Raw genomic sequence first — 26,619 nt, forward strand, 5'->3', positions numbered from 1 at the left:
GCAGTCATGGAAATAAGAGATCAACTATCAGTGGACACAAACAGACTGGGGGAAAGTGATTTCCGGGCTTGTCCAGAAGGCAGTGGGTTTATTCTCTGGGGTCACAACTTTGCTTTCTGCTCTGTCTCATCTCATCTCCCTGGGATAAATTTTATTATAAACAAGGAAATTCAATATGTCACTCCCACCACAGGGTCCCTGGGAACAGTAATATCTTCGTGGTTCATGAATTTGAAGGAAGTTGAGGAAACTTGCTTCAATTGCATTTCCATGCCTGCTCTAACGTATCCAAGTCTTGTAAAGACCAATAATTTATTATTTTTAATGAGAAAGAAAGTATGTCTTTTGCCTTTCTACTCTCATCGTCTGATTAGAAAGAAAAAAAAAAATATATATATATATATAAAACACTATATAAAAAGTGAGTTCCGGGAAGAAAGCATTCTTATAAAACGAGATGTATTGTATGACACTTGTACATGGGAGGAAAAATAAAAATTCAATCATTGTGGTTCTCAGCCCTTGCTGGGCAAAGCGGAATGTTGAAATAACGGAAACATGGATACTCGTTCTAGAAGGTTCTATCGTGTTGAAACTGCAGCAGGTTAACTAGGGAACGCATTTGGCAGGCAGGTAGCAAGGCACGGTGAATCTCTATGATTTATTTGCAGTGAGTGCTCCTTAGGGATCCTACAGACGCTCGTTCAAGGGGCAGGGTGGTACCAGCGACTCAGAAGTTGAGATCCGCACCCAAGTCCCGTGAAGAGCAAGAGCGGAGCGCTTGGCATCCTGTAAACACGTCGCAAAGCCCCCCACAAAGCGGCAGACACCTCCTTACAGGGTCTGTGGTTGTTTCCTCTCGTCATGAAGCGTGGGTCAAGGTCAACACGAGCCTGAAACCCACCAACCTGTAGAGGGGCCGCCACCATTGTTGCTGTCCAATCACTCAGTCGTGTCCAACTCTTTGGGACCCCATGGACTGCAGCACGCCAGGCCTCCCCTGTCCTTCACCATCTCCCCGGAGTTTGTTCAAACTCATGTCCATTGAGTCTCTGATGCCGTCCAACCGTCTCATCCTCTGTCATCCCCTTCTCATCCTGCCTTCAATCTTTCCTGTCATGCCACCATGATCTGAGACAAATCCCTTTCAAGCTCTGACCTTCTGGCCCCAGCTGTGACCCCCAAAGCAGGCTTCATTTTAGGTGAGTCTGAGTGAACTCCGGGAGTTGGCGATGGACAGGGAGGCCTGGCGTGCTGTGATTCATGGGGTCGCAGAGAGTCGGACACGACTGAGCAACTGAACTGAACTGAACTAAAGTGATCACAACCCACTCTAGTATTCTCGCCTGGGTAATCCCAGGGACAGGGGAGCCTGGTGGGCTACAGTCCAGGGGGCGTGGGGTCACAGAGAGTCCCACAGGACTGAGCAGACGAAGACGTCTGCTTTCAAGCGACCTAGGTGGAGTCCCCCGCTGCCCTGTTTGGCGTTTCAGTAGATGTGGACGTAGGTGGTCTTAGAGTCGCTGCCCAGGAGGTTTTTTGCAGTGCATTTGTAGAAGCCGGCGTCTCTCTGGGTGGCCTGCTGGACGGTTAGGGATCCCTGCGGGTTCAGGAATCTGTTGCCATAGAGACGCGGCTGAGTCCCCGCGGTGAGATGCGACTTGTCCGGCAGCTCCCAGCTTATCTCGGCTTTGGGGATACCCATGGCCATGCAGTTCATCTTCACGATGCTGCCGGGGCGGGCGTAGATGACCGGCGTGGGCTCGCTGGTGATCCGTGGGGGATAGGCGATGACGATCACTGGGACGCTCACGACGGTAGGGCCGTGTTCGCCCTCCGCATTGCACACGTAGGTGCCCCGGTCAAAGACCGAGGCGTCCTGCACGGTGAGGGTGCCGTTCTCCCAGAGCGCGAAGCGTCCCCGCACCTGGGGGCCGTCCAGCACCACGCCGCTGGGCAGCGTCCAGGAGGGGCGCGTCCCCCGGGCGCCCGGGGGGACGCAAGGCAGCCGCAGGGTCTCCCCAGTGACGATGCTGACCAGGTTGTGGTAGCGCTTGCTCGCCTCGGGCTTCAGCCCCACCTTCAGGGACACCAGCCTCTCCGTGTGGCCCGCCGCGTTGCTGGCCACGCAGCGGTAGGCGCCGGCGTCCTCGGACGAGAGGCCGCTGATGTGCAGCCGGCCGTCCCCCTTGTGGAAGAACCTGTGCAGCCGCTGGCCGCTCCGCAGCTCCGTCCCGTTGGGCAGGACCCACAGCAGCGTGGGCCTCGGGGTGCCCGCGGCCGAGCAGTTGAGGCTGATGGTGTGGCCGGCCATGGCCGTGATCTTCTCGCTGACCGGGTCGTGGAAGACGGGCTTCTCCAGGGGCTCCAGGACGGTGAGCTGGACCACCAGGCGGGCTTCTCCACCCTCGTTGCGGCCGATGCACTCCAACTGCACCGAGTCGCTCATCCGCAGGCTCTTGATGTCCAGGGTTCCGTTGCGATGGATGGTGATGCGGTTTCCGTAGTAGGGGGCGGGCAGGACGACGCCCTCGGGGAAGGCCCAGAGCACCCGCGGCGCGGGCACGCCTTCCGCCTGGCAGTCGATGAGCTTGCGGCTCCCGCCGGGGGCCACCTCCCGCACCGTGGTGATGGCCTCGCGGTAGCCGTTGATGGTGGGCGGCTGTACGTGCACGTGGATCCAGACGGTCTTGCGGTCCTCCCCGGCGCTGTTCCTGACCACACACGTGTAGTTGCCGCTGTCCGAGCGCTGGGCCTTCTGGATGAGCAGTGTACCGTCCTGGTACACCTGGTACTTGTCGGACGAGGCGGGGATGAGCCGGTGGGTGGGGGACAGCCAGGTGACCCTGGGCGCGGGCTCCCCTTGGGCCTCACAGGCCACGGTGACTACGTCCCCGTAGGGCACTTGGATCACCGAGTACGTCTTGTTGCGGATGGCGGCCGGCTGGCTCACCACCTTGACGCGCACATGCATCTGATCCTTGCCGACCTGGTTTTCGGCGAAGCACGTGTAGTCCCCTTCCTCCCGCAGGCCCACCTCGTTGAAGTAGAGCGTCCCGTTCTGGAACACCACGTAACGCTTGGCCCGCCCGCCGCTGTCGTCCGCCTGCATGAAGGAGTTGACGAGGCTCCCGTCCGGGAGGCTCCAGGAGATCTCGGGGTTGGGGAGCCCCGTGGCCAGGCAGTCCACCTTGAGGTCGCCCCCGTAGAGGACCCGGTGGTTGCTGGTTTCCTTGTGCTGGATCTTGGCGGCTTTCATGACCACGTTCACCTTGAGCGCCACGAAGTCGTCGCCCACCTTGTTCCGGGCGACGCACAGGTAATCCCCCGCGTCTTTGTCGGTGACCGACTTTACCACCAGCGTCCCATTGGCGAATGCCTTGATCCTGGTGTCGAAGCTGACGGGGAAGAAGAAAAGGAGGAAGAATGTCAGTCTCCCAAATGCTCTCTCTCGCCTGGCTTGAGATCAGTCTCCCAAACTTGAGATCACCAAAGCCAGGCAGAAACTTGGGGTTCTGAGAACTACCGGTGCTCGGGCTGTTGTTTATAGTCGCTAAGTCGTGTTCAACTCTTTGCCACCCCGTGGACTGTAGCCCACCAGGCTCCTCTGTCCATGGGATTCTCCAGGCAAGAACACTGGAGTGGGTTGCCATGCCCCTTCTCCAGGGGATCTTCCCCACCCAGGAATCAAACCCGCATCTCCTGCATCGCAGGCGGATTCTTTACCACTGAGTCACCTACTCCATGGGATTCTCCAGGCAAGCATACTGGAATGGGTTGCCATGCCCTTTCTCCAGGGGCTCTTCCCCACCTAGGGATCAAACTCACATCTCCTGCAGTGGAAGGTGGATTCTCTACTGCTGAGTCACCAGGGAAACTCCACCACTACACAAGGCTGCCACTCAAAATGTCTGATGGTTTTTGCAGCCGAGAGGGGACACTACCCAAACGCAGGAGCAATTTATTTACCATGAATAAGAACTTCCCGGTGTAGCCTGCCCTCTGGCTGGCCTGGCCACGGATTCCAAGTTGTGAAATGCAGCCTACGACATCAACCCTGTTAGTGTAGGGGGCGGTGTGTGTGTGTGGATCAAATATTTGCATGCTGGCCAGTGTGCTGCTTAGGGTAATGATAAAATCAGACCAAATGCTACAGTCACAGACAGGAATGAATATGCATTAACCTTAGGAAGAGGTGAAATCTTTCGTAAAGAAAGCACTTTACGGACGATTTCTACCCTTGACAAATCTCATGCTGCTGGACTGAACTGTGAGACAAACAGGAAGCAAAGTGGCGACACCATGGATCCCGGAGGTGTGGAGATCTGAAGAGTTTCGATGCTAAAGTAGGATGCTTCAGAGCTTGATGCTGTTGGTCTACAAGCTTCTTCTCTAGAATGTGTCGCCGTCCGTGTGGTCAGTGGCTCAGCCGTGTCTGACTATTTGCAACCCCCATGGACCGCAGCCCGCCAGGCTCCTCTGTCCATGGGGATTGTCCAGGCAAGAACACTGGAGTGGGTTGCCATTTCCTTCTCCACTAAAGCTTAAAGACCCTCACCAGCTTGCACTCCCCTCTGCTGACATGCCATTTCTCCACGCAGCAGACCTGCAGTCACTGCATTCACACGCTGCTGAGTTAATATGTAAGAAAAAAAAATTTTTTTTTTCAGCATAAAGGGGCAACACGGAAAGAAAGACAGAAATAGCTACCCTAGGCACGGGACATTTTTATAAATATATATTGGCATCTCCGCCAGCAGTGCAGAGCTGATGCTTTGAATAACGGGTTAAGACATCTGGGAAGTTGCTACTTTAAAAGTGTCCAACATCTCAATCACTTACAAGTGACTGTTCTGGCCTCTGTAGGGGGAACTTGAACATGCATCCCTAAATGTTTCCTGCACACTGCATCATTCTCATAGCATGTATGGAACGGTTAATCAAAAAAGAAACGCCTATGCTGGAATTCAACCTGATAACCTCATTATTGTTGTTAAATCATGGTTGACTCCTTAGAGACACCATAGGCTGTAGCCCGCCAGGCTCCTCTCTCCATGGGATTTCCCATGGCAGGTATACTGGAGTGGGATGCCATTTCCTTCTCCAGGGGATCTTCCTGACCCAGGAATCGAACCCAGGTGTCCTGCAGTGCAGAGAGATTCTTTACCAACTGAGCTACAAGCACCTATTGACAAGGACCAAAAAAACTGTTTTGCTGGCCATGAGAAAGAGAGTTGAGTCTACATGAATTCGTCAGTCACTGGATAGCAGTGGAGAAGACAAAGATGTTTAAATGTGTCTTGCAGTCAGACTCCAGAAATGTACACAGTAGCACATGTCTGAAAAACATTGAGAAATGCCTATGGCAGCAAATCCTAGTTTTGGTCACAATCAGAATCAACAGGGCAAGCCTGAAAAAGGCACCTGGCTCCATCGCACAGGAGACTTGGCTTCCAGACGCCAAAGTCCAATATCTCTGTTTTTTTTTTTTTTTTAAACAATCCCAGCATGCAGGCAGGGCAGAGAGCCCGCTCCTTTGTAAAACTCCCATGGGCTGTTTAATGACACATTTTTCTGAGAATGTCATTAGCCAGAAGCTAGGAATAATGAAGCTACAGAGACTGCCATTTGTGATTTACAGCGAGAAGCTGTAGGACGGCCCCCGTCGACGCTGGAATGAGCCTCCTTCATTTCAGCGTCCCTTCAACACTTGCCTCAGCCTTGCCAACGCCAATGGAAAACAGGCCTCCGCGTGGCAGGACACCGGCCCAGCTGGAAGATATTCTGGGGAAAACTGGGTACGTGGTATTCCGGATCGACTGTGCAAAAGTTCGCGAGGTACCACCCAGCCGCCTGAACTTAAAATAGCCAGGCTGGGAGAACGCGACAGCAACCTTTTCCCGCACTGGAAGGAAACTGGGTGGCTGCACGGAACCCTGGACGCTGCTTTTTTCGGTCCTGTCCCCGGGGAGGAACCCACACGGAGCTGCCTGGCTCTGGAGGCTGAAGAGCTGGGGAAAGGGGGAGTTTCAACACGGCGTCAGGGGCATGGCTTTGCCTCCCTGCTGCCAACCACTGTCTCCTTCCTCTGCAGGTTGAAACACTGAATAAAGAGACGCTGTCTTTGGGGGAACTAGCCCAGGATTTTTCAGCTTTGGACTACTAATGGACTACTAATATCAGGGCCTGGATGACTGTCCATGGTGGCATGTCCTGTGCGCGGCGGGTCTATACTGATTAAACAGCACCATGTATGCATGGATGGATGGATGGATGGATGGATGGGTGGATGGAGGGATGGATGGGGGATGGATGGATGGTGGATGGATGGATGGATGGGTGGATGGATGATGGGTACATGGAGGGATGGATGGTGGATGGGTGGATGGATGGGTGGATGGATGATGGGTGGATGGATGCATAGATGTATGTGTGTATGCATTGATGGACAGATAGATGTGTGCATGGATGGATAGATGGATGGGTGGATGGACGGATGGATGGGTGGTGGACAGATGATGGATGGATGGATGGATGGATAATTAGACAGCCACGTAAGCGAGGTCAGGGTTTCTCAGCCTGGGTTTCTCCCCACTCTCTGATGTGGGGTGTCCTCTGCACTGAGGGGTGTGGAGGAGCATCCCTGGGCTCCACTCACCAGGTCCCAGAGCAGCCCCCCCAAGTTGTGACAACCAGAAGTGTCTCTGGATGTCGTCATATGTCCCCTGAGGGCCACGTCATCCCTGGTGGAGAACCACAGCTAGAGACAGATGGATGGATGGATGGATGGATGGATAGATAGATATGTGTATGGACGGATGGATGGACGGATGGATAGATGGGTAGATGGATGCATGGACAGATGTATGTATCTATGTATGGATGGATGGATAGATGTATATATGGATGGATGGACAGATGGATGCATGGATAGATGTATATATGTATGTATGTATGGATGGATGGATGGGTAGATAGATGTGTGTATGTATGGATGGATGGACAGATGGATAGATGGGTAGATGGATGGATGGACAGATGTATGTATGGATGGATGGACAGACGGATGGATAGATGGATAGATGTATGTATGGATGTACAAATGTAAAGATGGATGAATGGATGGATGGATGGACAGATGTATGTATGTATGGATGGATAGACGGATGGATGGATGGATGTATGTTTGGATGGATGGATAGATGTATGTATGTTTGCATGTATGGATGGACAGAGAGATGGATGGACAGATAGATAATTAGAAAGTCTCTCGTGCTAGTTGAGGGTTGCTCAGCCTCAGCCCTACTGACACCTGGCCTGGATGACTCTCTGATGCGGGGCGTCCTGGGCACTGTGGGGTGTGGAGGAGCATCCCTGGTCTACACCCACCATGTGCCGGGAGCCCCGCTTCCCCCGCTCCTGAAGTCACATCAACCAAAACTGTCTCCCAAAAGAGCCCAACATCCCCTGGGGACAAAATCCCCCTTGGCTGACACCCGTTGCTCGAGAGTCACACATCTGGGACTCGAAGACAGGGCAACACGGCAAGGTGCTTTTTCTCGTAGCCAAAATGAACTTAAAGAATTCCACATGTGCGATGCTGCCACCATGACTCTCAGTGTTTCGCTTTTCCCTCCTTTCCTTCTGTTGCTGATACATTTTAACATAACATGTGGAGCTCCTATGTGTTTTGTTGAGATTCGATTATAAAAACTGTTTTTATCTATTCTTGTGTTGTTATTGTTTAGTCATTAAGTCGTGTCTGGCTCTTTGCAGCCCCATGGTCTGAATGAAACCCGCTAGGCTCCTCTGTCCATGGGATTTCCCAGACAAGAATACTAGAGTGGGTTGCCATTTCCTTCTCCAATCTATTCAAAATGGTGTTGAAATATGATCACGGAAACAAAAGCTATTAGCTAATCTTCCTTTGTGTGTGTCTGGGGGGGACAGCTGAGGGACAGGTAAGGGCCAGGTGTCTGTCGATATCTCTTGGGACTTCCCTGGCAGTGCAGTGGTTAGAACTCTGGACTTCCACTAGCAGGGGGCAAGGGTTGGAGCCCCCGTAGAGGAACTAAGATCGCACATGCCACACAGTGCAGGGAGAAGAAAGATTTCATCACGTGACAAAGAAATGCCTCCTGCTGTCAGAAGACACAGGACCGAGTGTCTGTGACTACTGATTCCAGTATGTGTTTAGTCACTCAGTCGTGTCCGACTCTTTGCAACCCCACGGACTGTAGCCTGCGAGGCTCCTCTGTCCACGGGGATACTCTAGGCAAGAATACTGGAGTGGGTTGCCATGCCCTCCTCCAGGGGATCTTCCCGACCCAGGGATCGAACCCAGGCCTCCTGCATTACAGACGGATTCTTTACTTCTGAGCTACCAGGGAAGCCCAAGAATCCTGGAGAGGGTAGCCTATCCCTTCTCCAGCGGATCTTCCCCACCCAGGAATCGAATCAGGGTCTCTCCTGCACTGCAGGCAGATTTCTTGTTTTGTTTTTTTTTTTTTTTACCAACTGAGCTACCAGGAAAGCCCATTCATTCCAGACAAGGAGTCGTTCCCTTTTCTGTCCAACCCCACAAAAAGATGTCCCCCCCCACAAATCCCAATCATTGGAAAAGACCCTGATGCTGGGAAAGACTGAAGGCAGGAGGAGAAGGGGACGACAGAGGATGAGATGGATGGCATCCTCGTCTCAACAGACATGAGTCTGAGCAAACTCTGGGAAATGAAGGACAGGGGAAACACGGCGTGCTGCAGTCCATGAGGGCGCAACGAGTCGGAGACAACTGAGAGATTGAACAACAACGGAATTCCAAGGGGAGATCTGTTGGGACGTGACCCAACAAAAAAAACTTCAACGGGAGGTACAGGTAGGTGCCCGCGGAGGTGTCCCCGGGAGCGCGCACAGGTGCCCGGGGAATGATGGCGAGGCCGGGGCGCCCCTGTACGTTCGTACCTGAAAAGCGCGTCGATCATGCGCTTGGATGGCAGCCTCCAGACGATGCGCGGCCAGGGGTCCCCGGAGGCGCTGCAGTCCAGGCGGAGGGTGCCCCCGTAGCGGACGTCGGTCCTCTGCGGGGAGGTGCCGGTGATGCGCGCGTTGGCAGCCGCGCGCTGCACCGTGAGCTGCACGGTGCGGCGCGCCGAGCCCACCAGGTTGGCGGCCACGCACTCGTAGCGCCCGCTGTCCTGGGGCGCCAGGTTGCGGATGTAGAGGGTCCCGTTGGGGAAGACGAAGAGGTTGCCGTGGACGAACTGCGAGGGGCGGATCTGGGTGCCGTCGCGGAGCACCCAGCGCACGCTGGGCAGGGGCGCGGCACGGGCCGTGCAGTGGATGTGGATGCTGAGGCCCGGCGGCAGCGAGATGTTCTCCGCCTTCTCCTGGTGGATGACCGGGGGCAGCGCCGCCACGTGCAGGCGGATGGCCAGGCTGTCGGCGCCCGCCGCGTTGCTCGCCACGCACTTGTAGACGCCCCTGTCTTGGAAGGACGCCTCCTTGATGCTCAGCGTGCGGTTCTCGTGCAGCGTGACCCTGCCCTCCACGGGGGACACGGCCTGCCACACGCGCCCGTCCGGGAAGACCCAGGAGATCTGCGGCGCCGGGGTGCCCTTGGCCAGACACTCCATGGCGATGGTGTCGCCCAGGTAGACGGTGACGTCCTTGTAGTGGGAGGCCAGGATCTGGGGCTGCTGTGCCGCGACGGACAGAAGGACCACCATGCGGTCTGCCCCGTGCAGGTTTTTGGCCGTGCACACGTACTGCCCCCGATCCTGCACCTGGACGCTCCGGATGACGAAGGTGCCGTTCTTCAGGACCTCGAACCGCTGCAGCCTGGAGTTGGGGGTCATCAGAGCGCCTGGAATTCAAAAAACACCAGCCATCAGGCGCCACGCACACCGAGCCCTATTCCACAAGGATGGAATAAAGATGATTAGTTAATGCATCTGTGCGTGCAGCTGCCCAGTCGCCAAGTCATGTCCAACCCTTTGCGACCCCACTGGACTGTAGCCCGCCAGGTTCCTCGGGCCATGGCATTCTTCCAGGCAGGAACACTGGAGAGGGTTGCCATTTCCTTCCTCCGGGGGATTTTCCTGAAGTAGAGACTGAACCTGAGTCTCCTGCATTTGGAGGGGTGTTCTTTCCCACTGAGCCATCAGGGAAACTGTTTAATCTGATTCTCCTCTTTATGTCCAAACAGCAAAAAAGCAAAAGGCCCAATCCCCAGGACTTGGACCAATCTTCTCACGTGCGTGCGTGTGCTAAGTCACTTCAGTCGTGTCTGACTCTCTGTGACCCCGTGGACTGTAGCCCGCCAAGCTCCTCTGTCCATGGGGATTCTCCAGGCAAGAAGACTGGAGTTGGGTTGCCAGGCCCTTCACCAGGAGATCTTCCCGACCCAGGGATCGGACTGGAGTCTTCTGCACTGGCAGGTGGGTTCTTTGCCACTGAGCCCCCCGCGAAGCCCTTTAATTGACTGACTTCTCCTCTTTACGTCCATACAGCGAAGAGCAAAAGACCCACCCCTCCAGCACGCACGTGATTGGGGAGGTACCGGGGGTGGGTCTTTTTGCCTTTGCTGCTCGCTGTCGCAGAGAGCTGGACAAGACTTAGCACTACGCCATCTATTTCTTTCCCACTTAAAATGTGCTGCAGTCCGTGGGGTTGCAAAGAGTCGGACACCACAGAGCGACCGACCTGAACTGAACTGACAAATGATAAACCCCGGAGAGGGCGTGGAGAGAAGGGAAGCCTCTTGCACTGTTGGTGGGGATGGAAGCTCATACAACCAGTGTGGAGAAGACCACGGAGACTCCTTAAAAAACTAAGCACAGAGCTAACACGTGATGTAGCAATCTCACTCCTGGGCATATACTGAGCTACCAGGGAAGCCCTTAGCCATGCACCCCAGTGGTTGCTGCACCACTGCTTCCGAGAGTCATGACACAGAAGCAACCCAAGTGTCCATCAACAGACGAATGGATAAAGATGTGTCACACACACACACACACACACACACACACACACACACATATACTGGAATACTACTCAGCCATGAAAAGGAACGAAATTGAGTCCGCTGCAGAGATGCGGATGAACCTAGAGTCTGTTGTACAGAGTGAGGGAGGTCGGAAAGAGAAAATCAGGTATTGTCTATTAATGCCTAGCTACGGAATCTGGAAAGATGGTCCTGATGAACCTGTCTGCAGGGCAGGAAGAGAGGCACAGAGGTGGAGAAGGGACGGGTGGACACAGCGGGGGCGGGAGAAGGTGCGGGGAGTCGTGACAGCAGCACGTACATAGACACACAACCGTGTGTGAAGCAGACGGGCAGAGGGCAGCTGGGGCACAGCCCAGGGAGCTCAGCTCGGGGCTCTGTGACGACCTAGATGGGTGGATGGGGGCTGGGAGGGAGGTTCAGCAGGGAGGGCATCTATGGATACTTATAGCTGATTCACGATGTTGTACAGCGGAAACCAACCCAGCATTATGTAAAGCAATTATATTCCAGTAGTAATAATAAAAACACTGGAGCTAACTAACAAAGGAAAAGCGTTAGTCGCTCAGTCGTGTCTGACTCTTTGCAACCCCCATGGACTGTATCCCACCAGGCTGCTCTGTCCATAGGGATTCTCCAGGCAAGAGTCCTGGAGTGGGTTGCCGTGCCTTTCTCCAAACAAAGGCAAAGCTGGTGCTGGAAGCAGAATCCCGGTCAGGTAGAAGAAAATGCATGATGGTCTTGGGAGGGGGCGTGGTCCAGGGACGCTCTACGATGGAACAAGCTACAGAGGATGCTAAGGAAGAACGCAAATGGGGTCTCTTCAGTGGAGGGACATGCCTTCCATCCGCGGCCCAGTCCTTTCAGAATGAAAATCCCTGCGTTGTCCCCTGCTTGTTTCCTCCAGCAAATTCCTCATTAAATCGTTAGGGAAGCATTTGGCGTCCAACGTGGAGTCTATCAAAGATGCCAGTAATCTGCCTGCGTCCAGCGCCTCTTCTCACGACTGGAAAACATCCAGCACGCGTGAGATCAGCAGAGAACGTGCAGCTGTCTCTAGTGTAACGGCATCAGTCACTTCCTGGGTTGTCCACATGGCAGATGGAGGGGGGGAAAAAAAAAAAAAGCAACCCTCTGAACAGAATCCAAGCCTGAAGGACACAGCTGTGCTTGAAAGAGACGGAAAGGCAAAGAGGAAAAGGGAGGGACGTTCCCGGAGACTGCAGGGCCGGAATAGAGAGTCAGGTTTGTGGACACAGCAGAGAAATGAGAGAGTGGGATGAACCGAGGACAAATATACCCCACACGTGTAAAATACAGAGAGCGACCGGGAAGCTTCTAAATAACACCAGGAGCTCAGCTCGGTGCTCGGCAATGACTTAGAGGGGCGGTCAGCACGTTCAGCTCCTCGCGTCACCTAGAATCTGTTTGGACATCCAAGCAGATGGGTCGTTTCGGATGAGGCAAAGCGGTCTTTGCAGCACCCCGGCCTGCCAAGTAGAGACCGTCATATAGACGCTTGTTACATGCGCTGAATTTTCTCCTTCCGCCATCAATTCCTATGTTGGAGTTGGGACCGCCTCCCCCCAACCTAGAAGCTCAGAATGCGGCTGTGCTTGAAGATGGTCTTTAAAGAGGGGATGGAGGTAAAAAATGAGGTCTACGAGGGTGTGTCCCGATCCCACAGGACCGGGGTTCTGATAAAAAGAGGAGATGGAGACATTAGACCACAGACGGATGACCATGTGAGCAGATGGCTGTTGACACGCCCAACAGGATTCCGGAGGAACCAGCCCTGCTGTCACCTGGATCTTGGACGTCCGACCTCCCAAACGGTTAGAAAATCATTCTGCTGCTCCAGCCGCCCCGTGTGGGGTGCTCAGCAATGGCAGACGGAGCTGATGCATGGAAATCACAGCTCTAGGCTCAAAGCAAACCGACGCCCGCCACGCTCAGACCAAACGCCAGCCAGCTTCCAAGCCAGTGGGTGGATGCAGGGGACCTCCCCTCACCCTCCCTTCCTGCAAGCCCCACGTGGCTTGCGGGTGACTTTTATACCGAACCTCACGGGGATAAAGCAAGAGGTTCCTTTGCGGAACATTTCTAAGCCTCGGTTTGTCATCATTGTTTAGTCGGTAAGTCACATCTGATGCTTTGCGACCTCGTGGACTGTACCCGCCAGCCTCCTCTGTCTGTGGGATTCTCCAGGCAAGAATACTGGAGTGGGTTGCCATGCCCTTCTCCAGGGGATCTTCCCGTCCTAGGGATGGAACCCGTGTCTCCTGCATTGGCAGCCTTCCGAGCGCCCTGGGAAGCCCTAAGCCCCTGTTAGGAATGCTACGTGTTTCCACGACTGCTTTGAAACAAAAAACACCTCACACCCTTGCTCATTTCTTACTTCCCCGTCCCTGTAAAGGGTTACACCGATCGACAGATTCTCTGGAGTCCTTTCCCATCCCATCTGATTGTCCTCTTCTGAGAGTCTCTGCTTCTACGTGGACTTCGTACACTCAAGGAACTCCCCCCTCCCCACCTACCAGCCCCACCTAGAACCCCCAATGTGTAAACGCCCTACCTGTGGACAGCTTGGTCCAAGTCACGAAGGGCTTGGGCTTCCCCGTGGCCTCACAGGGGAACGTGACGTCCGTCTCCGCGGTGACGGTCACGGCCTGCGGGGATTTGGTGACGATCTGCGGCTTTTCCCCGAGCGTCCAGGATTTGGACGCAGGCGGCCCTCCGGCAGAGAAGAGCTTTGAGTTGCCTTGATGGAAGCTTCTGGAGGGTGGGGCGGAAGACGTCGCGAAGGGGACGGAGCTCCGGGTGGAGGAGACCGGGGGGACGTTCCGTACGTTCGTGGAGGGGGGCGCTGTGGTCCTGGGTGGGTGCAAGACGGGAGGCGCTGGGGGCCCCAGGTCCATGTGGAAGATGCTCTGAGAGTGGATCCGAGTGTAGGGACCTACGTTGACCTTTTGGTCTCTCAACGCCGGGGCTGGAGAGCTGGGTCCCTGAGGTTTCGGAGTACCTCCCGGCTGGGGAAAAGACAGGGTCCTGTTGATAAAGAAAGGGAATCTTCCGCCGGGAAGAGGCGGCACTCTCGAATTTGGAAGCTTGCCCACAGGGTCTCTTCTTAGATCGGGCAGGAGGTTATTTGCAAACGATCTGGAGTTGCCCTGGAATCGGTCAGCTCCTTGGCCGGTCACCATACCCGGAACGCTAGGTTTGGACCCAGGCCGCCAAACCACCACGGGAGTCGTCGGATAACTCGGTGATCTCGGAGTCGTCGTGTGCCCGCCCTCCGGCCAAACCCTTGACGGGTACGCGGTGACTCCAGGTTTGCGGGTCAGGTGATGAGGGGGCTGGAAGGTGACCGAGTATCTGAAGGGGCTTTGTGTGACCGCGAGCGGGGGTCTCATGGTTCCTCTTGGCAGGATCGGTGTAGCGGGAACTCTGGCTGGTTGGTGGAAAACCGGGACCCTTCCAGCCTCGTCTGGACTGTCTGGAGCACGGGGAAGCGTGTTTTTCATTGTACCGTCAAACGCTTCCTTTCTTAACGCCTCCTCTGGAATCAAGGTAGACCTGTCCTGCTTGGAAGGGGGCGTGGATGACTGGTCTGGCTTCACCAGATGCCGAGTTACTTCGTTATTCACGGAAGGCGCTTTGGTTTCTGGGGTCCCCACGTAATGGAAGGAGACGCGGTGTTTGGGACCTTTCCAGGCCGGGGACGTCCCTGAAGGAAGAGGCGGTGTGGGCTCCGTGGTGGTCTCTGCGGATGACGTGAGAGTTGTGGGTGGGAATGGCGATCCTGGCTCCTCCACCGGGGCGGGAGGGGACACGCGACTCGGGGGTCCGATTTCAGACGGGACGGTAGCGTGAGCGGTTTCACGGCCTCTCTGATCACGGGTGGTGGTTTCCGCCAGACTCGAGGATGCCTCTACTCTTAGGACAGGGAGAGTTGTCGAAGGAGCCACCCGTTGGGGTTGAAACAGCATAGAGCCCACCGCTGAAGGCGAAAACTCAGTAGGCAAACCTTGATCTGCCGACTCTCTCACAGAGGGTGATTCTGTAAGAGCTTCCGAAGGGCTGGTAACAGGTGGGTCTGTGTGTTCCATCGCAGGCTGGCTTGCCCCTGGGGGATCCCAGCTCGTCGTTTCTGGAAAGGGAGACGTCAGAGACGCCTCCTTAAATCCTCTCGTAGGGGAGACCTTGGACACAAAAGGTGATGTTGCGTGAGTGGCTGAGTCTCCAGGGATCAGACCGTCGGTTTGATAGTCCCTGAGGTCTGTGACACCGTGCTTCTTTGTTTCCTTTCCGTCTGACGCGGGTTCGCGTGTGATTGGAATGGTCTCTCGGAATCTGTCAGGAGATGACTGTGTTTTGCTGATGCTGGCAGTGCTATAAGCTTCCACGCCGGTTATCTCCCGTGGGTCTCCAGTGGTGAAAGAGATGGTCGTAGGGGAAAGTGCAGCTTGGGAACTGGGGGGAAAAGAGGTTTTATGCTTATCTTCTGGAGAAAGGCTGGGCTTGGACACAGAAGCCGCAGAGCTCAGGGTAGAAGTGATGTATCTGTGTCTGTTGGGTCTCTTGCCCTGTTTCCTGTGTGGGCTGCCCCTGGATACTGGTTCGGTGTGCTCTTCCGTGTCCAAGCGTCCTGGGGTGCCTATGGCACTGTTAACCCTGGTCATAGGAACCAGAGAACTCGCCACTTGGCTTGGAGTCTTCACTTTGGGGACTTGGGTCGGTGGAGTCGAGAAAGTGTCTGTTGGGGCAAACGTCGTATGCGGGGTCTGTTTATGGCGCTGTCGGAATTTGTGGGGTCGGAATCGCCTCCTCCCGTGGGGCCTCTTTCGAGAAGAGTGAGTGGTCAGCGCCGACGGTGAAATGTCCTTTTGGGCTGGTGTGGTCACTGGTGCCGTGGTCGTGTCCTTGCCAAACACGACGCCAAGCGTGGATTCCCCAGGATGCTGCAAGTCAGTGATGCTGTTCACCACTTCCAGCGTCGAGTCAAGCGGAGTGGTTGGGTCTACGACTTGCCTGTTTCCCTCGACGCTTCTGGAGTCTGTGGGGTGCGTCTCTAGTGTACCCGCTTCCTGAAGTGTCTGAGACGTCTCCTTCGTGTCCTCGGGAGTCAGTGGGTGGCCTGGAGTGCTTAAACCAGTTTTCACAAGCTGCGGGCCATCTGTCTGTTCCTGGAGGCGCGTTTCAGCTGGGACGTCGGGATCCCCTAAGGCGGGGTCTCCAAGCGGCTCAGACGTCCTGGCCTCGGCAACCCACGAGGCTGGAGTTGGCGTGAACTGTGTGGAGGCCTGTTCTTTCACGGTCTTCTCAGATGTTTGTGAATTTGTCCCCAGATCGGGGTAAACGGAGGTCACGGTCTCAGACTCAGCCAAGGGTACGGCGTCCATCGGAGATTCATCCTGAGGGGATGTGGGCTCCGGCACGGATCCAACGTTGAGGGTAGACCAGCCGTCTGTGGCTACGCTTTCCTTGGTGGGCTCTTTGTGCTCCATTTCCAGGGTCTGCAGAGTAGAAGACTGATAAAGTACAGATGACGGTGTCGTGACTGGGGTCTGGTTGGAGTCAACTTCAGTGGGAGTCGCACCCACGGTCTTCTCAGCAGAGTTCTCGTCAATAAGCTCTTCCATGTGTGTGCTTGTCACTCTGGGTTCACTACCAACGACTCCGTCGTGGCCAGGTTGAAGCGGAACAGTCCTAAGGGAGGAGACAGTGCTGGAAACCTGCTCTTCCTCGCCAAACACGGACACATCTCCCGAGGATTCCTCCGCACTGCTTGTGGTCTGCACAGGCAAAGCTGAGCCGGGAGCCACGGCAGGCAGAGGCGGAGTCACTTCCTGCCTGCTCAGTGGAGGCGAGCTGACTGCAATGACCTGCGGTCCTTCCGTCCCCTTAGGGAGACTTCTCCCACGGACTCTGGCCAAGATATCTGCCCAGCGCTCTGGATTAATCTGCTTGTTGGCCACGTTTATCCTCCGCCTGGACTCGAAGACTCTGCGGCCTTCAGCGACGTTGGTCTCCGGCTCCTTTGCGGGGTGCTTCCAGGGTTTCAGCTTTCTGCGCCCTTTCCTGGTTTTCTTACCCCCGCCGAGGGTGTCGTCCGTTGCTCTGATTAACACCTCTTGGTCCTGCGGATGGAGGACTATCCTTGATGTGTTTTGTTCATCTCCCCCGCCGGATCCGCCTTCATCCTCCACGATCCCGCCTCGCCCTCCGGAAAGAGTCCTGCTTCCTGGGCGCCCGCGTCTTTTCGGAGACCCGCCGGACCCCCTCTGGCTCACCTGGACTCCCACCGTAAAATGATCCGCCCCTCGCTGGTTGACTGCCACACATCTGTAGTAACCACTGTCGCTGCCTTGAACCTCGGGGATGGAAAGAGTGCCGTCGGCTAGCATGTAGGTGTGTGAGGCGTTGGCCATCGCATTCAGCATTCTTTTGTGTGGAAGGATCCAGCTGATCTGGGCCTCTGGGACAGCCAGCGCCTGGCAAGGCAGCGTCACGGGCTCCCCTGGGTTCTTCTGAATGGTCACCGTATACGCGTCGGGAGGCTGAACGACCGGCGGCTGCACCAGGATCCTGTAGAGCATCCGGTCCGTCTCATCCCTCACCCGAGCGACGCACTGGTACAGACCAGCGTCCGACGGCTGCGTCGACCTGATCTTCAGCCAGCCGCTGGTGAGGACGGAGAACCTGCCATCGCGGTCTTCCATCGGCGCTTTCACGACGGACCCGTCCGGAAGCACCCAGGAGATGGAGGGGCTCTCGGAAGCCCTCACGTTGCAGCTCAGCTGGCAGGGGCTCCCCTCCAGGACGGTCTGGGCTCTCTGCACGGCTCTGCCGGGCTCAATCATCACCCAGCTTCTGCTCCGAGACAGCCTGGCGTCCTTGGCAGACACGACCAGGGCGTGCCGGAACGAGTAGGACAGCGCCACCACTCTGGCAGAGCTCAGACGCCGGTTGAGTTGCAGCTCCACGGAGGGCTGCGTGACCCACTCCGGCTCGGCGAGGATGTCGGCCCTGACGCCAGTGTAGTACAGCGCGCTGTCGTCGTCGGGATCTTGTCTGTACTGGTAGCCGAGCCTGGGGTCTCTGCCAAGCGCCGGTTCCCGGTGGAGCTTCAGGGGGACCTCACTGTAGTAGGCGATGAGCTTCCAGAGCTTCTCGTAGTTCTGTCGCGTCATGGGACACTCAAGGTCCAAGGCGACCGTGGCGTTGATCTCTATCTCCTGGGGGTCCGTCTGGTTCAGGTGCAGCCTGGACACGTCCGTGGGCTTCTTGATGTCACAGAGCAGGTGGACCGTGTTTCCATGCTCGTCACTCATGTTCACGGACACGTTCCAGGCAGGGAACTGGAAGCCGTCTGGGGGGAAGGGGTGGTCGGCATCCTCCTCTTCATCCTGATCTTCTTCGCTGCTCCGGCTCCGGTTGTGTCTCAGTGGGGACTCGATAGAAGGCTTCTGACAGGGGACGTCCTGCAGTGTCTGAAGCTCCCGTCGGCGCCACTTCTTGGGAGTGAAGCACGTGGAGCAGAGCTGACCCCCTGCGTACGCTTTGTCCTTTTTGCACTTGAGGACTCCTGAAACACAGCAGCAGACAAACGGGCTCTAAGCCAACGACCCGAACAATGGACAGAGGATAGAGGCTCTGTTTGCATCTTTATCACCGGGCTGCATCTCAGCCAAGATTCAAGACCTTACCTACCTGGTGTCCGCGATGTCACCTAGAAGCTTAAATCCACTTAACCCCCGTGTGTGGTAACTAACCAGTGTCTGAGAAGTTCTTGACAGGGAGCAATGAGTACTTTTAAAAAGATATTTTTAGGGACTTCCCTGGTGGTCCAGTGGCAAAGACTCCGTGCTCCCAATGCAGGGGGCCTGGGTTCCATCCCTGGTCAGGGAACTGGATCCCACATGTGGCAAGGAAGAGACATTTTTAAGCTGACAAAGAATCTCTCTTTGTACATATGATGCAATTCTCCTTTTGTAAAGGTCCAGGAGACCTTGTAAGTCTCTGCAAACCGTGGACGTATTTCCAGGTCCTAGAACCAACTGTGGGCTTTTTTGTGGCTCAGATGGTAAAGAATCCGCCTGCAATGCAGGAGGCTGGGGTTCGATCCCTGAGTCAGGAAGATGCCCTGGAGGAGGGCATGGCAACCCTCCCCAGTCTTCTTGCCTGGAGAACCCCGTGGACAGAGGAGCCTGGTGGGCCACAGTCCATGAGGTTGCAACGAGTCAGACGCGACTGAGCGACTAACAGTTCAGAACCAGCTGTTGGCACGATTTGCATCATGTCCACCTTTCACAACTACATTTTCTTTTGCAATCGTTTTTCCTTTCAGGCAGCATTTTCTTTCTTGGACTCACATTCGTACTCTTGGCTTCCTGGACACTCAGTCCCCCGGAACTGTGTCCTTCTCGGGCCAACCCTGACGCTTTGAGCGTTTCTCTGCCCAACTCATTATGGATGAACTATTCCTGGACGCGGTCTAAGCCCCCTCCCTTCTTGCCCTGCCCTGTCATGGAGGGTCTCACCCACAGTGGGGGTGGTTTCAGTTACCGTCTACTGGCCAACGATGACGAGTTCTGTCTATGCTTCTCCACTCCAAGCCCGTCCTAGGAGAGGCACCCCGACGCCCTGCTTGGCAACGCCATCAAATGGTACAAAGGCTCCTCAAACTGATGTCTACAGAATCAAACTATATTTTTCTCCCTGCTCAACGTCCCGCGGCTTTTCTGTACTCATCCGGGCCAAGTCGCTTTAGCCGTGTCCGGCTCTTTGTGACCCCATGGACTGTAGCCCCGCCAGGCTCCTCTGTCCGTGGGGATTCTCCAGGCAAGAAGACTGGAGTGGGCTGCCCTTTCCTCCTCCAGGGGAATCTTCCCAATCCAGGGATCGTACTCACGTCTCTTTCATCTTGTGTGTTGGCAGACGGGTTTCATTACCAGCAGCGCCACCTGGGAGGCCCCTTCTGTATGTGTAACCAGTGCCAACATGTCTCCCCCTGGGGAGACTTGAGAACTACGATGTATCGTGACAGTCTTCGTGGCCTCTGCCTACTTCTTTCCACTCCCACTGGAAATAAACCAGCCAAGGTGCCATCATTGATGACTTGGAGTATTATAAACCTCCTCATCCCCGTGAGCCTCCATCCCACCACACCCCGACCTACCCCTCTAGGTCACCCCAGAGCACTGAGCTGAGCTTCCTGTGCTACAGAGCAGCTTCCCACGAGCTGTCTGTTTTACCCACAGTGGTGGATAGATGGGGCTTCCCTGGTAACTCAGCTGGTAAAGAATCTGCCTGCAGCGCAGGAGACCCCAGCTCGATTCCTGGGTTGGGAAGATTCCCCTGGAGAAGGAAAGGGCAACGGCCTCCAGTGTTCTTGCCTGGGAGATGCCACGGACAGCGGAGCCTGGCGGGCTACAAGTCCCCGGGGTCGCAAAAGAGTCAGACACAGAAACTGAACGATTATGTACATCTGAATTACGCTATGGAGGCGTCTTGACATTTCCATTATAACATTTCCTGCCTCATTGATTTGAGGATGTGATTTCACCCAAGCCAAGAGGAAGCAACAGCAGAAGAGTGGAGTTATCTGTCCAGAATGCTAAGGGTCGGCAGCTCAGAGTCACGCTGCCTCTCCGCTGTTGTTGTAAGTATTAGTCGCTCAGTCATGTCCGAGTCTTTATGACCCCATGGATTGCAGCCCTCCAGGCTCCTCTGTCCATGGGGATTCTCCAGGAAAGAATACTGGAGTGGGTGGCCATTTCCTTCTCCAGGGGTATCTTCCCGAAGCCAGTGATCGCATGCAGGACTCCCGCACTGCAGGCGGGTTCTTGACCGTCTGAGCCGCCTGCGCCGTTCCTACCTTTGGATTTGGCGTCCCACTGCAGAAACCAGGCCATGTCGCAGTCACAGGCCCACGGGTTGCCGTGCAGGTAGAGGTTCTCCAGAAGCGGCATGTTCTGCAGCATGCCGGCGGGGAGAATGCTGATGGCGTTCTCGGCCAGGTACAGGTGTCTCACGGTGGAGAGCCTGAAGTGGTCCAGGAAGGTGAAGGTGGAGAAGGTGGCGGGGTGCAGCTGGCGAAGCAGGTTCCCCTCTAAGTGGAGGAGCCTCAGGGAGGTTAAGCCCCTGAACGCTTCTGGGTGGATGAACTCGATCTGGTTGTGATCCATGTGCAGCCTCACCAGGTTCCACAGCCCCTGCAGGGTCTCGCCCGTGATGACGCGAAGCTTATTGTAGCTGAACTTGAAAACCTGCAAAGACCGGAAGTGGGAAATGTCGCTCAGTCGTGGGATAGCCTTTCCCTTCTCCAGGAAAACATTTCCAACCCAGGGATCGAACCCAGGCCTCCCGCATTGCAGGCGGATTCTTTATCAGCTGAGCCACCAGGGAAGCCCTGTTTATAGTTTAAATAAAAGAAAACACCACAAACAGGAACATAAAGCAGTTCAAAGGGCAGGGAAGGAAAGACATGAAGCCCGTTTTTCACGTTTAGAAAAAGTGATCGTTTCATTCATTGTGAAGGAGAATTTCAAAGATTCCCTCTCCATGGCTGGTGATAGAGGTTGCAATTAGTGCTGGTCATATATGCCCGTTTGTTTGGTTTTAGTAGCTACGTTGTGACCGACTCTACCACCCCGTGGACTGGAGCCCACCAGGCTCCTCTGTCCATGGAATTCTCCAGACACCAACACTGGAGTGGGTTGCCATTTCCTCCAGGGTTAGGGTTAGGGTTCCCCGCCCAGAGAGTCTCCCAGAAAGGTGTGTGTGTGTGTTAGTCGCTCAGTTGTGTCAGACTCTCTGTGACCCCATGGACTGTAGCGCAACAGGCTCCTCTGTCCTTGGGGATTCTCCAGGCAAGAACACTGGAGTGGGTGGCCATGCCCTCCTCCAGGGGATCTTCCTGACCCAGGGATCGAAACAGTGTCTCCCGCACTGTAGGTGGATTCTTTACCGTCTGAGCCACCTGGGAAGCCACCACGCCCGGTTTACCTGGAGCGAAATGAGGTCTCTCAGAGCCCCGTCAGGGATGCTGGGGATATCATTTCCATGGATCATGAGGAGCTCCAGCTTGGTCAGTCCGGCAAATGATGTTTCCGACAAAGCCTGTATGCTATTAAACCTAGAAAAGGAAAAAAGGGAAAAAAAAGAAAATGGAAAGTCATTTCTGGGAAAAAAAAAAAAAAATCTTTGGGGCTGTCCCAACAGGAAAGAGCCACTCTTTCTTTCAAAACAGGAAAGATCCACTCTTTTCAACGCTGAATGAAACCCTAAAAAAACATCTGTGTTGGAATGAAAATCAGGAGTGCTCTGCCAATAATCGGTCACTCCCGGAGGGTTTTCAACCCTCTGCAGAGTGCTAACAGGCAACGCAGACCCTGAGTTCTATCTGGAGTGGACACTGCTGTTGTCTGTTTTTTCCCGGCAGAATGCACCATGCCAGCCTTGTTATCTCCTTTGAGGTTGGACTTCCCTGGTGGCTCAGACGGTGAAGAAGCCACCTGCAGTGCAGGAGACACGGGTTTGATCCCCGGGTGGGGAAGATCCCTTAGAGAAGGGAATGAAAACCCAGTCCGGTATTGTTGCCCGGAGAATCCCATGGACAGAGGAGCCTGGAGGGCTACAGTCCACGGGGTCACAAGAGCTGGACACGGCTGAGCGATTAACACTATCCGGAACCAGTGCTGTGATATTATGAGTGATATTCTTCTACTCTGTGTTCTTAATTTTTTTTAAATTTTCAGTTGGAGGATAATTGCTTTACAATATGGTACTGGTTTCTGCCATACATCAACATCAATCAGACAATAAAAACATGGCACGTTGAATCAACTTACAAATTAAGCCAGATGGAAGTATTATGTGTTGGTGCCGTGGAACTAGTCCTTTTTTTTTTTTTTTTTCTTCTTCTTTGGAAGGACTGATGCTGAAACTCCAATACTTTGCCCACATGATGCAGAGAGCTGACTCATTGGAAAAGACCCTGATGCTGGGAAAGATTGAGGGCAGGAGGAGAAGGGGCTGACAGAGGATGAGTTGGTTGGATGGCATCACTGACTCAATGGACATGGGTCTAGGTGGAGTCTGGGAGTTAGTGATGGACAGGGAGGCCTAGTGTGCTGCGGTCCATGGGGTCACAAAGAGTCGGACACGATCGAGCGACTGAACTGAACTGAATATTACACAAAACCATCTCAAGATACTGTTGGCGGAAGTAGGAAAAAGAGTCATTTTGATATCTGCCTTTGCTTCCAATGGCAAAGCCTTTGCATGCTCAGTCGCTAAATCGTCCCACTCTTTGCGATCCCGTGGACTGTAGCCCGCCAGGCTCCTCTGCCCGTGGGATTCTCCAGGCAAGAATGCCGGAGTGGGTTGCCATTCCCTCTTCCAGGGGATCTTCCCAACCCAGGGAATGAACCTACATCTCCTGCGGTTCCTACACTGCAGGCAGATTCTTTATCGTTGAGCCACCAGGGAAGCCCAAGAAACAAGAGTGATCAGAGATGAACTCTCTTTTCCTTTCTACAAACTCACAGAGCCCGTGCTATCTGATTCAAAGCAGCTTTAGCTCCTCTTCTGCATAAATTGGAAGACTGTGAAAAGGAAACTGGTTTTCAAATTGTCAAATGATTTAAAGATTATAAAAAGGAAACGGTTACTATTCTCTCCTCTGGCAAAGACAACGTCTTTTCCCTGTGGAGTGATCATCATCGTGCTTAGATTTTTTCAGTCAAGTTTGCCAAGCTTTTTTTTTTTTTTTGGAGAGAGCTGTTTCATGGTCCATTGCTATGGATTTGCAAAGTGTTTATCTCACTCTGTTAACTGCCCATTCCTTCACTGTTCTATTGGACCTTCTAATCAGCAAAGGCAAGAATTTTCGAGGCTCTGTACTCAGAGGACTTTGTCTTACTGGTCATTTTGTCTTACTAAAATGTCTATTCATCAAACCCTAAATGGTTTTGTTGTTTTATAGGTGGGAGGAAGTAGCTAGCATATTTTGCCGAAGAACTCCAAATGATTGTTTACTATTAGAATTGTGTAAATGATGGTTTAGTATGAAAATTTTATGAGTCCCTATAATTCACGGAAATTGACACTCAGGTATAGAAAGTATATTATGGGTATAGAAGAAAATTGAAACATAAAAATTCTACCTGAAATGCTGCACTAAAATATCTGTTTAGGGGACTTCCCTGGTGGTCCCAGGTGGCGCTGGTGGAAAAGAACCCACCTGCCAATGCAGGAGATGTACGAGACAGGGGTTTGATCCCTGGGTTGGGAAGATCCCTTGGCAGAGGGCATGGCAACCCACTCCAGTATTCTTGCCTGGAGAATCCCCATGGGCAGAGGAGGCTGGTGGGCTACAGTCCATGGGGTTGCTGAGAGTCAGACATGACAGAGCAACTATCACTTTCACTTTTTGATGGTCCAGTGGTTAATACTTCATGCTCCTTCCTAATGCAGGGGGCCCAGGTTCAATCCCTGGTCTGGGAACTAGACCCCACACACCTCATCTAAGAGTTGGCATGACACAACTAAAGATTCTACATGTTGCAACTAAGGCCTGATGCAGCCACATAAAGAAATACATTAAAAAAAAAACCTGTTTAAAAGACATCAATATTTTAAATAGGCAAAACCTGAAAGAACTCTTACTTCATCAATGTCACGATTGCATCATAGTGATAATTTACAGGGTCAAAGATGTTTCACTCATTCTATTTATCATTTTGTAATAACTGCTGAAATCTATTTAAATGCTATCAGTATATTTATGCATGCGTCATATATTTTGCATCTGCAGGGTATTAAAGAACTGTTATCAATGGAAATGTATCAAGGAGCTGAAGCTGCCTCTGATGGTTCATAATCAAGCTTTGTGACAGAGATTCGTGCTGATGAATTAAATCAGATACTAGCCCCAAAGGACCACATTTAGTAGGGTTATAAATGCCCTCTTGATGAGGCCCACATCATGCAAGACACGGTGAGCCACACACGAATATACACTCACAGTCACATATGTGCTCACACACTCTTACAGGAAAGTCGAAACCCGCCCGCCCGCTCGCTCGCGAGGAGGCTGAGACCGCTCCGAAGGAATGTGGTACAAACCCCAGATTGATTCTTTCCACATGTGGAGAAATCCCAGCGGGCACGGAAGCCAAGGAGCGGAACGTGCAGTGGACTTCGCTGGGGACGTAGCAGGCGCAGGGGTGGGGGCAGGCCAGTGCCACGTGGGGGCGTCCCCAGAGCAGAATCAGCACCACGGACAGCGCTCGCCACGGCGCCCATGTCCTCGGCATCTCGTCCTGGTGGGCCATCCCGGCACACCTGTCGGGGAGCCACACAAAGCTGGGTGTCAGACGACCCTTCCGTACTGCCCGCTGGTTTCACCTGCACTGTGCATCACGATGCTAAGCTTCCCAAGGCGTCGGCATGGGGCATCTGAGCGACGCAAAGCCTGTGCGTGGAGCAACACAAAGCTTTAAAAATTTTTTAGAAACCGTCGTTCGCCACTCAGTTTAATGCAACTGTAGAATACAGCCGTCACCCCTGACATCGATATTACGACTTGGAAATGTCGCTGTGTTGTAACGGAGGGTATGAAATTGACAGGCCCTGTGGAGTGGGTAGCTGTTCCCTTATCCAGGGGGGATCTTCCCAACTCAGGGATCAAACCCAGGTCTCCTGCATTGCAGGCGGATTCTTTACCAGCTGAGCCACCAGGGAAGCCCAAGAAGACTGGAGTGGGTAGGCTATCCCTTCTCCAGGCGATTTTTCTAATCCAGGAAGCCAACCAGGGTCTCCCGAATTGCAGGCGGATTCTTTATTAGCTGAGCTACCAGGGAAGCCCTGTACATACCGACAAATACACAAATGGGTTTATATATACAAATACACATTTGTATAAATGTATGAAAAGTGAAAGCAAAGGGTTAGTCAATCAGTTTTTCATGTCCGACTCTTTGCAACCCCATGGACCGTAGCCCGCCAGGCTCCTCTGTCCACGGGATTCTCCAGCCAAGACTACTGGAATGGGTTCCCATTTCCTTCTCCAGGGGATCTTCCTGACCCAGGGAACAAACCCAGATCTCCTGCACTGCAGGCAGATTCTTTACTGTTTGAGCCGCCAGGGAAGTCCTATATTCATAAATATGTATTTGTAAAAATGTATATATATACATATACAAATATATGTATATGTAAATATATATTTGTATAAATGTATATATAAGGGCTTCCCAGGTGACTCAGTGGTAAAGAACCTGCCTGCCAATGAAGGAAAGTCAGGAGACAACAGGGTTCAATCCCTGGGTCAAGAAGATCCCCTGGAGGACAAAATGGCAACCCACTCCAGTATTCTTGCCTGGAGAATCTCATGGGACAGAGGAGCCTGGCGGGCTATGGTCCATGGGGTCACAAAAGAGTTGGACATGACTTAGCAACTAAACAGCAATGCATATATACACACAAGTATATACTTGTATAAATGTGTATATATATATTTGTGCTTACATATAGAGATGAGAAATTCCATGGACAGATGAGCCATGGGGTTGCAAAGAGTCAGACAGGACTGAGCGACTAACACCCAC

The 26,619-nt window shown here is 53.8% G+C and overlaps 1 protein-coding gene across 1 annotated transcript in view; it reads right to left on the reverse strand.

Annotated features, from left to right (window-relative positions):
- Positions 1-642: 642 nt before the first annotated feature.
- LOC148773010 (matrix-remodeling-associated protein 5-like) overlaps positions 643-26,619 on the reverse strand; it is a 28,407-nt gene continuing 2,430 nt past the window's right edge. Inside the window, exons 2-7 of the mRNA XM_088834363.1 lie at positions 25,136-25,354; positions 22,013-22,142; positions 20,883-21,273; positions 13,578-18,590; positions 8,962-9,862; positions 643-3,398 (exon numbers count right to left, since the gene is read on the reverse strand). Of these exons, the coding sequence (XP_088690489.1) occupies positions 1,490-3,398; positions 8,962-9,862; positions 13,578-18,590; positions 20,883-21,273; positions 22,013-22,142; positions 25,136-25,344 (8,553 nt within the window). The 5' untranslated portion in view covers positions 25,345-25,354 and the 3' untranslated portion in view covers positions 643-1,489. The remainder of the gene's footprint in view (positions 3,399-8,961; positions 9,863-13,577; positions 18,591-20,882; positions 21,274-22,012; positions 22,143-25,135; positions 25,355-26,619) is intronic.

Source organism: Moschus berezovskii, chromosome Y (assembly GCF_049115385.1).
Source record: "Moschus berezovskii isolate FMDL1 chromosome Y, NW_MosBer_1.0, whole genome shotgun sequence".
NCBI classification, from domain to species: domain Eukaryota; kingdom Metazoa; phylum Chordata; class Mammalia; order Artiodactyla; family Moschidae; genus Moschus; species Moschus berezovskii.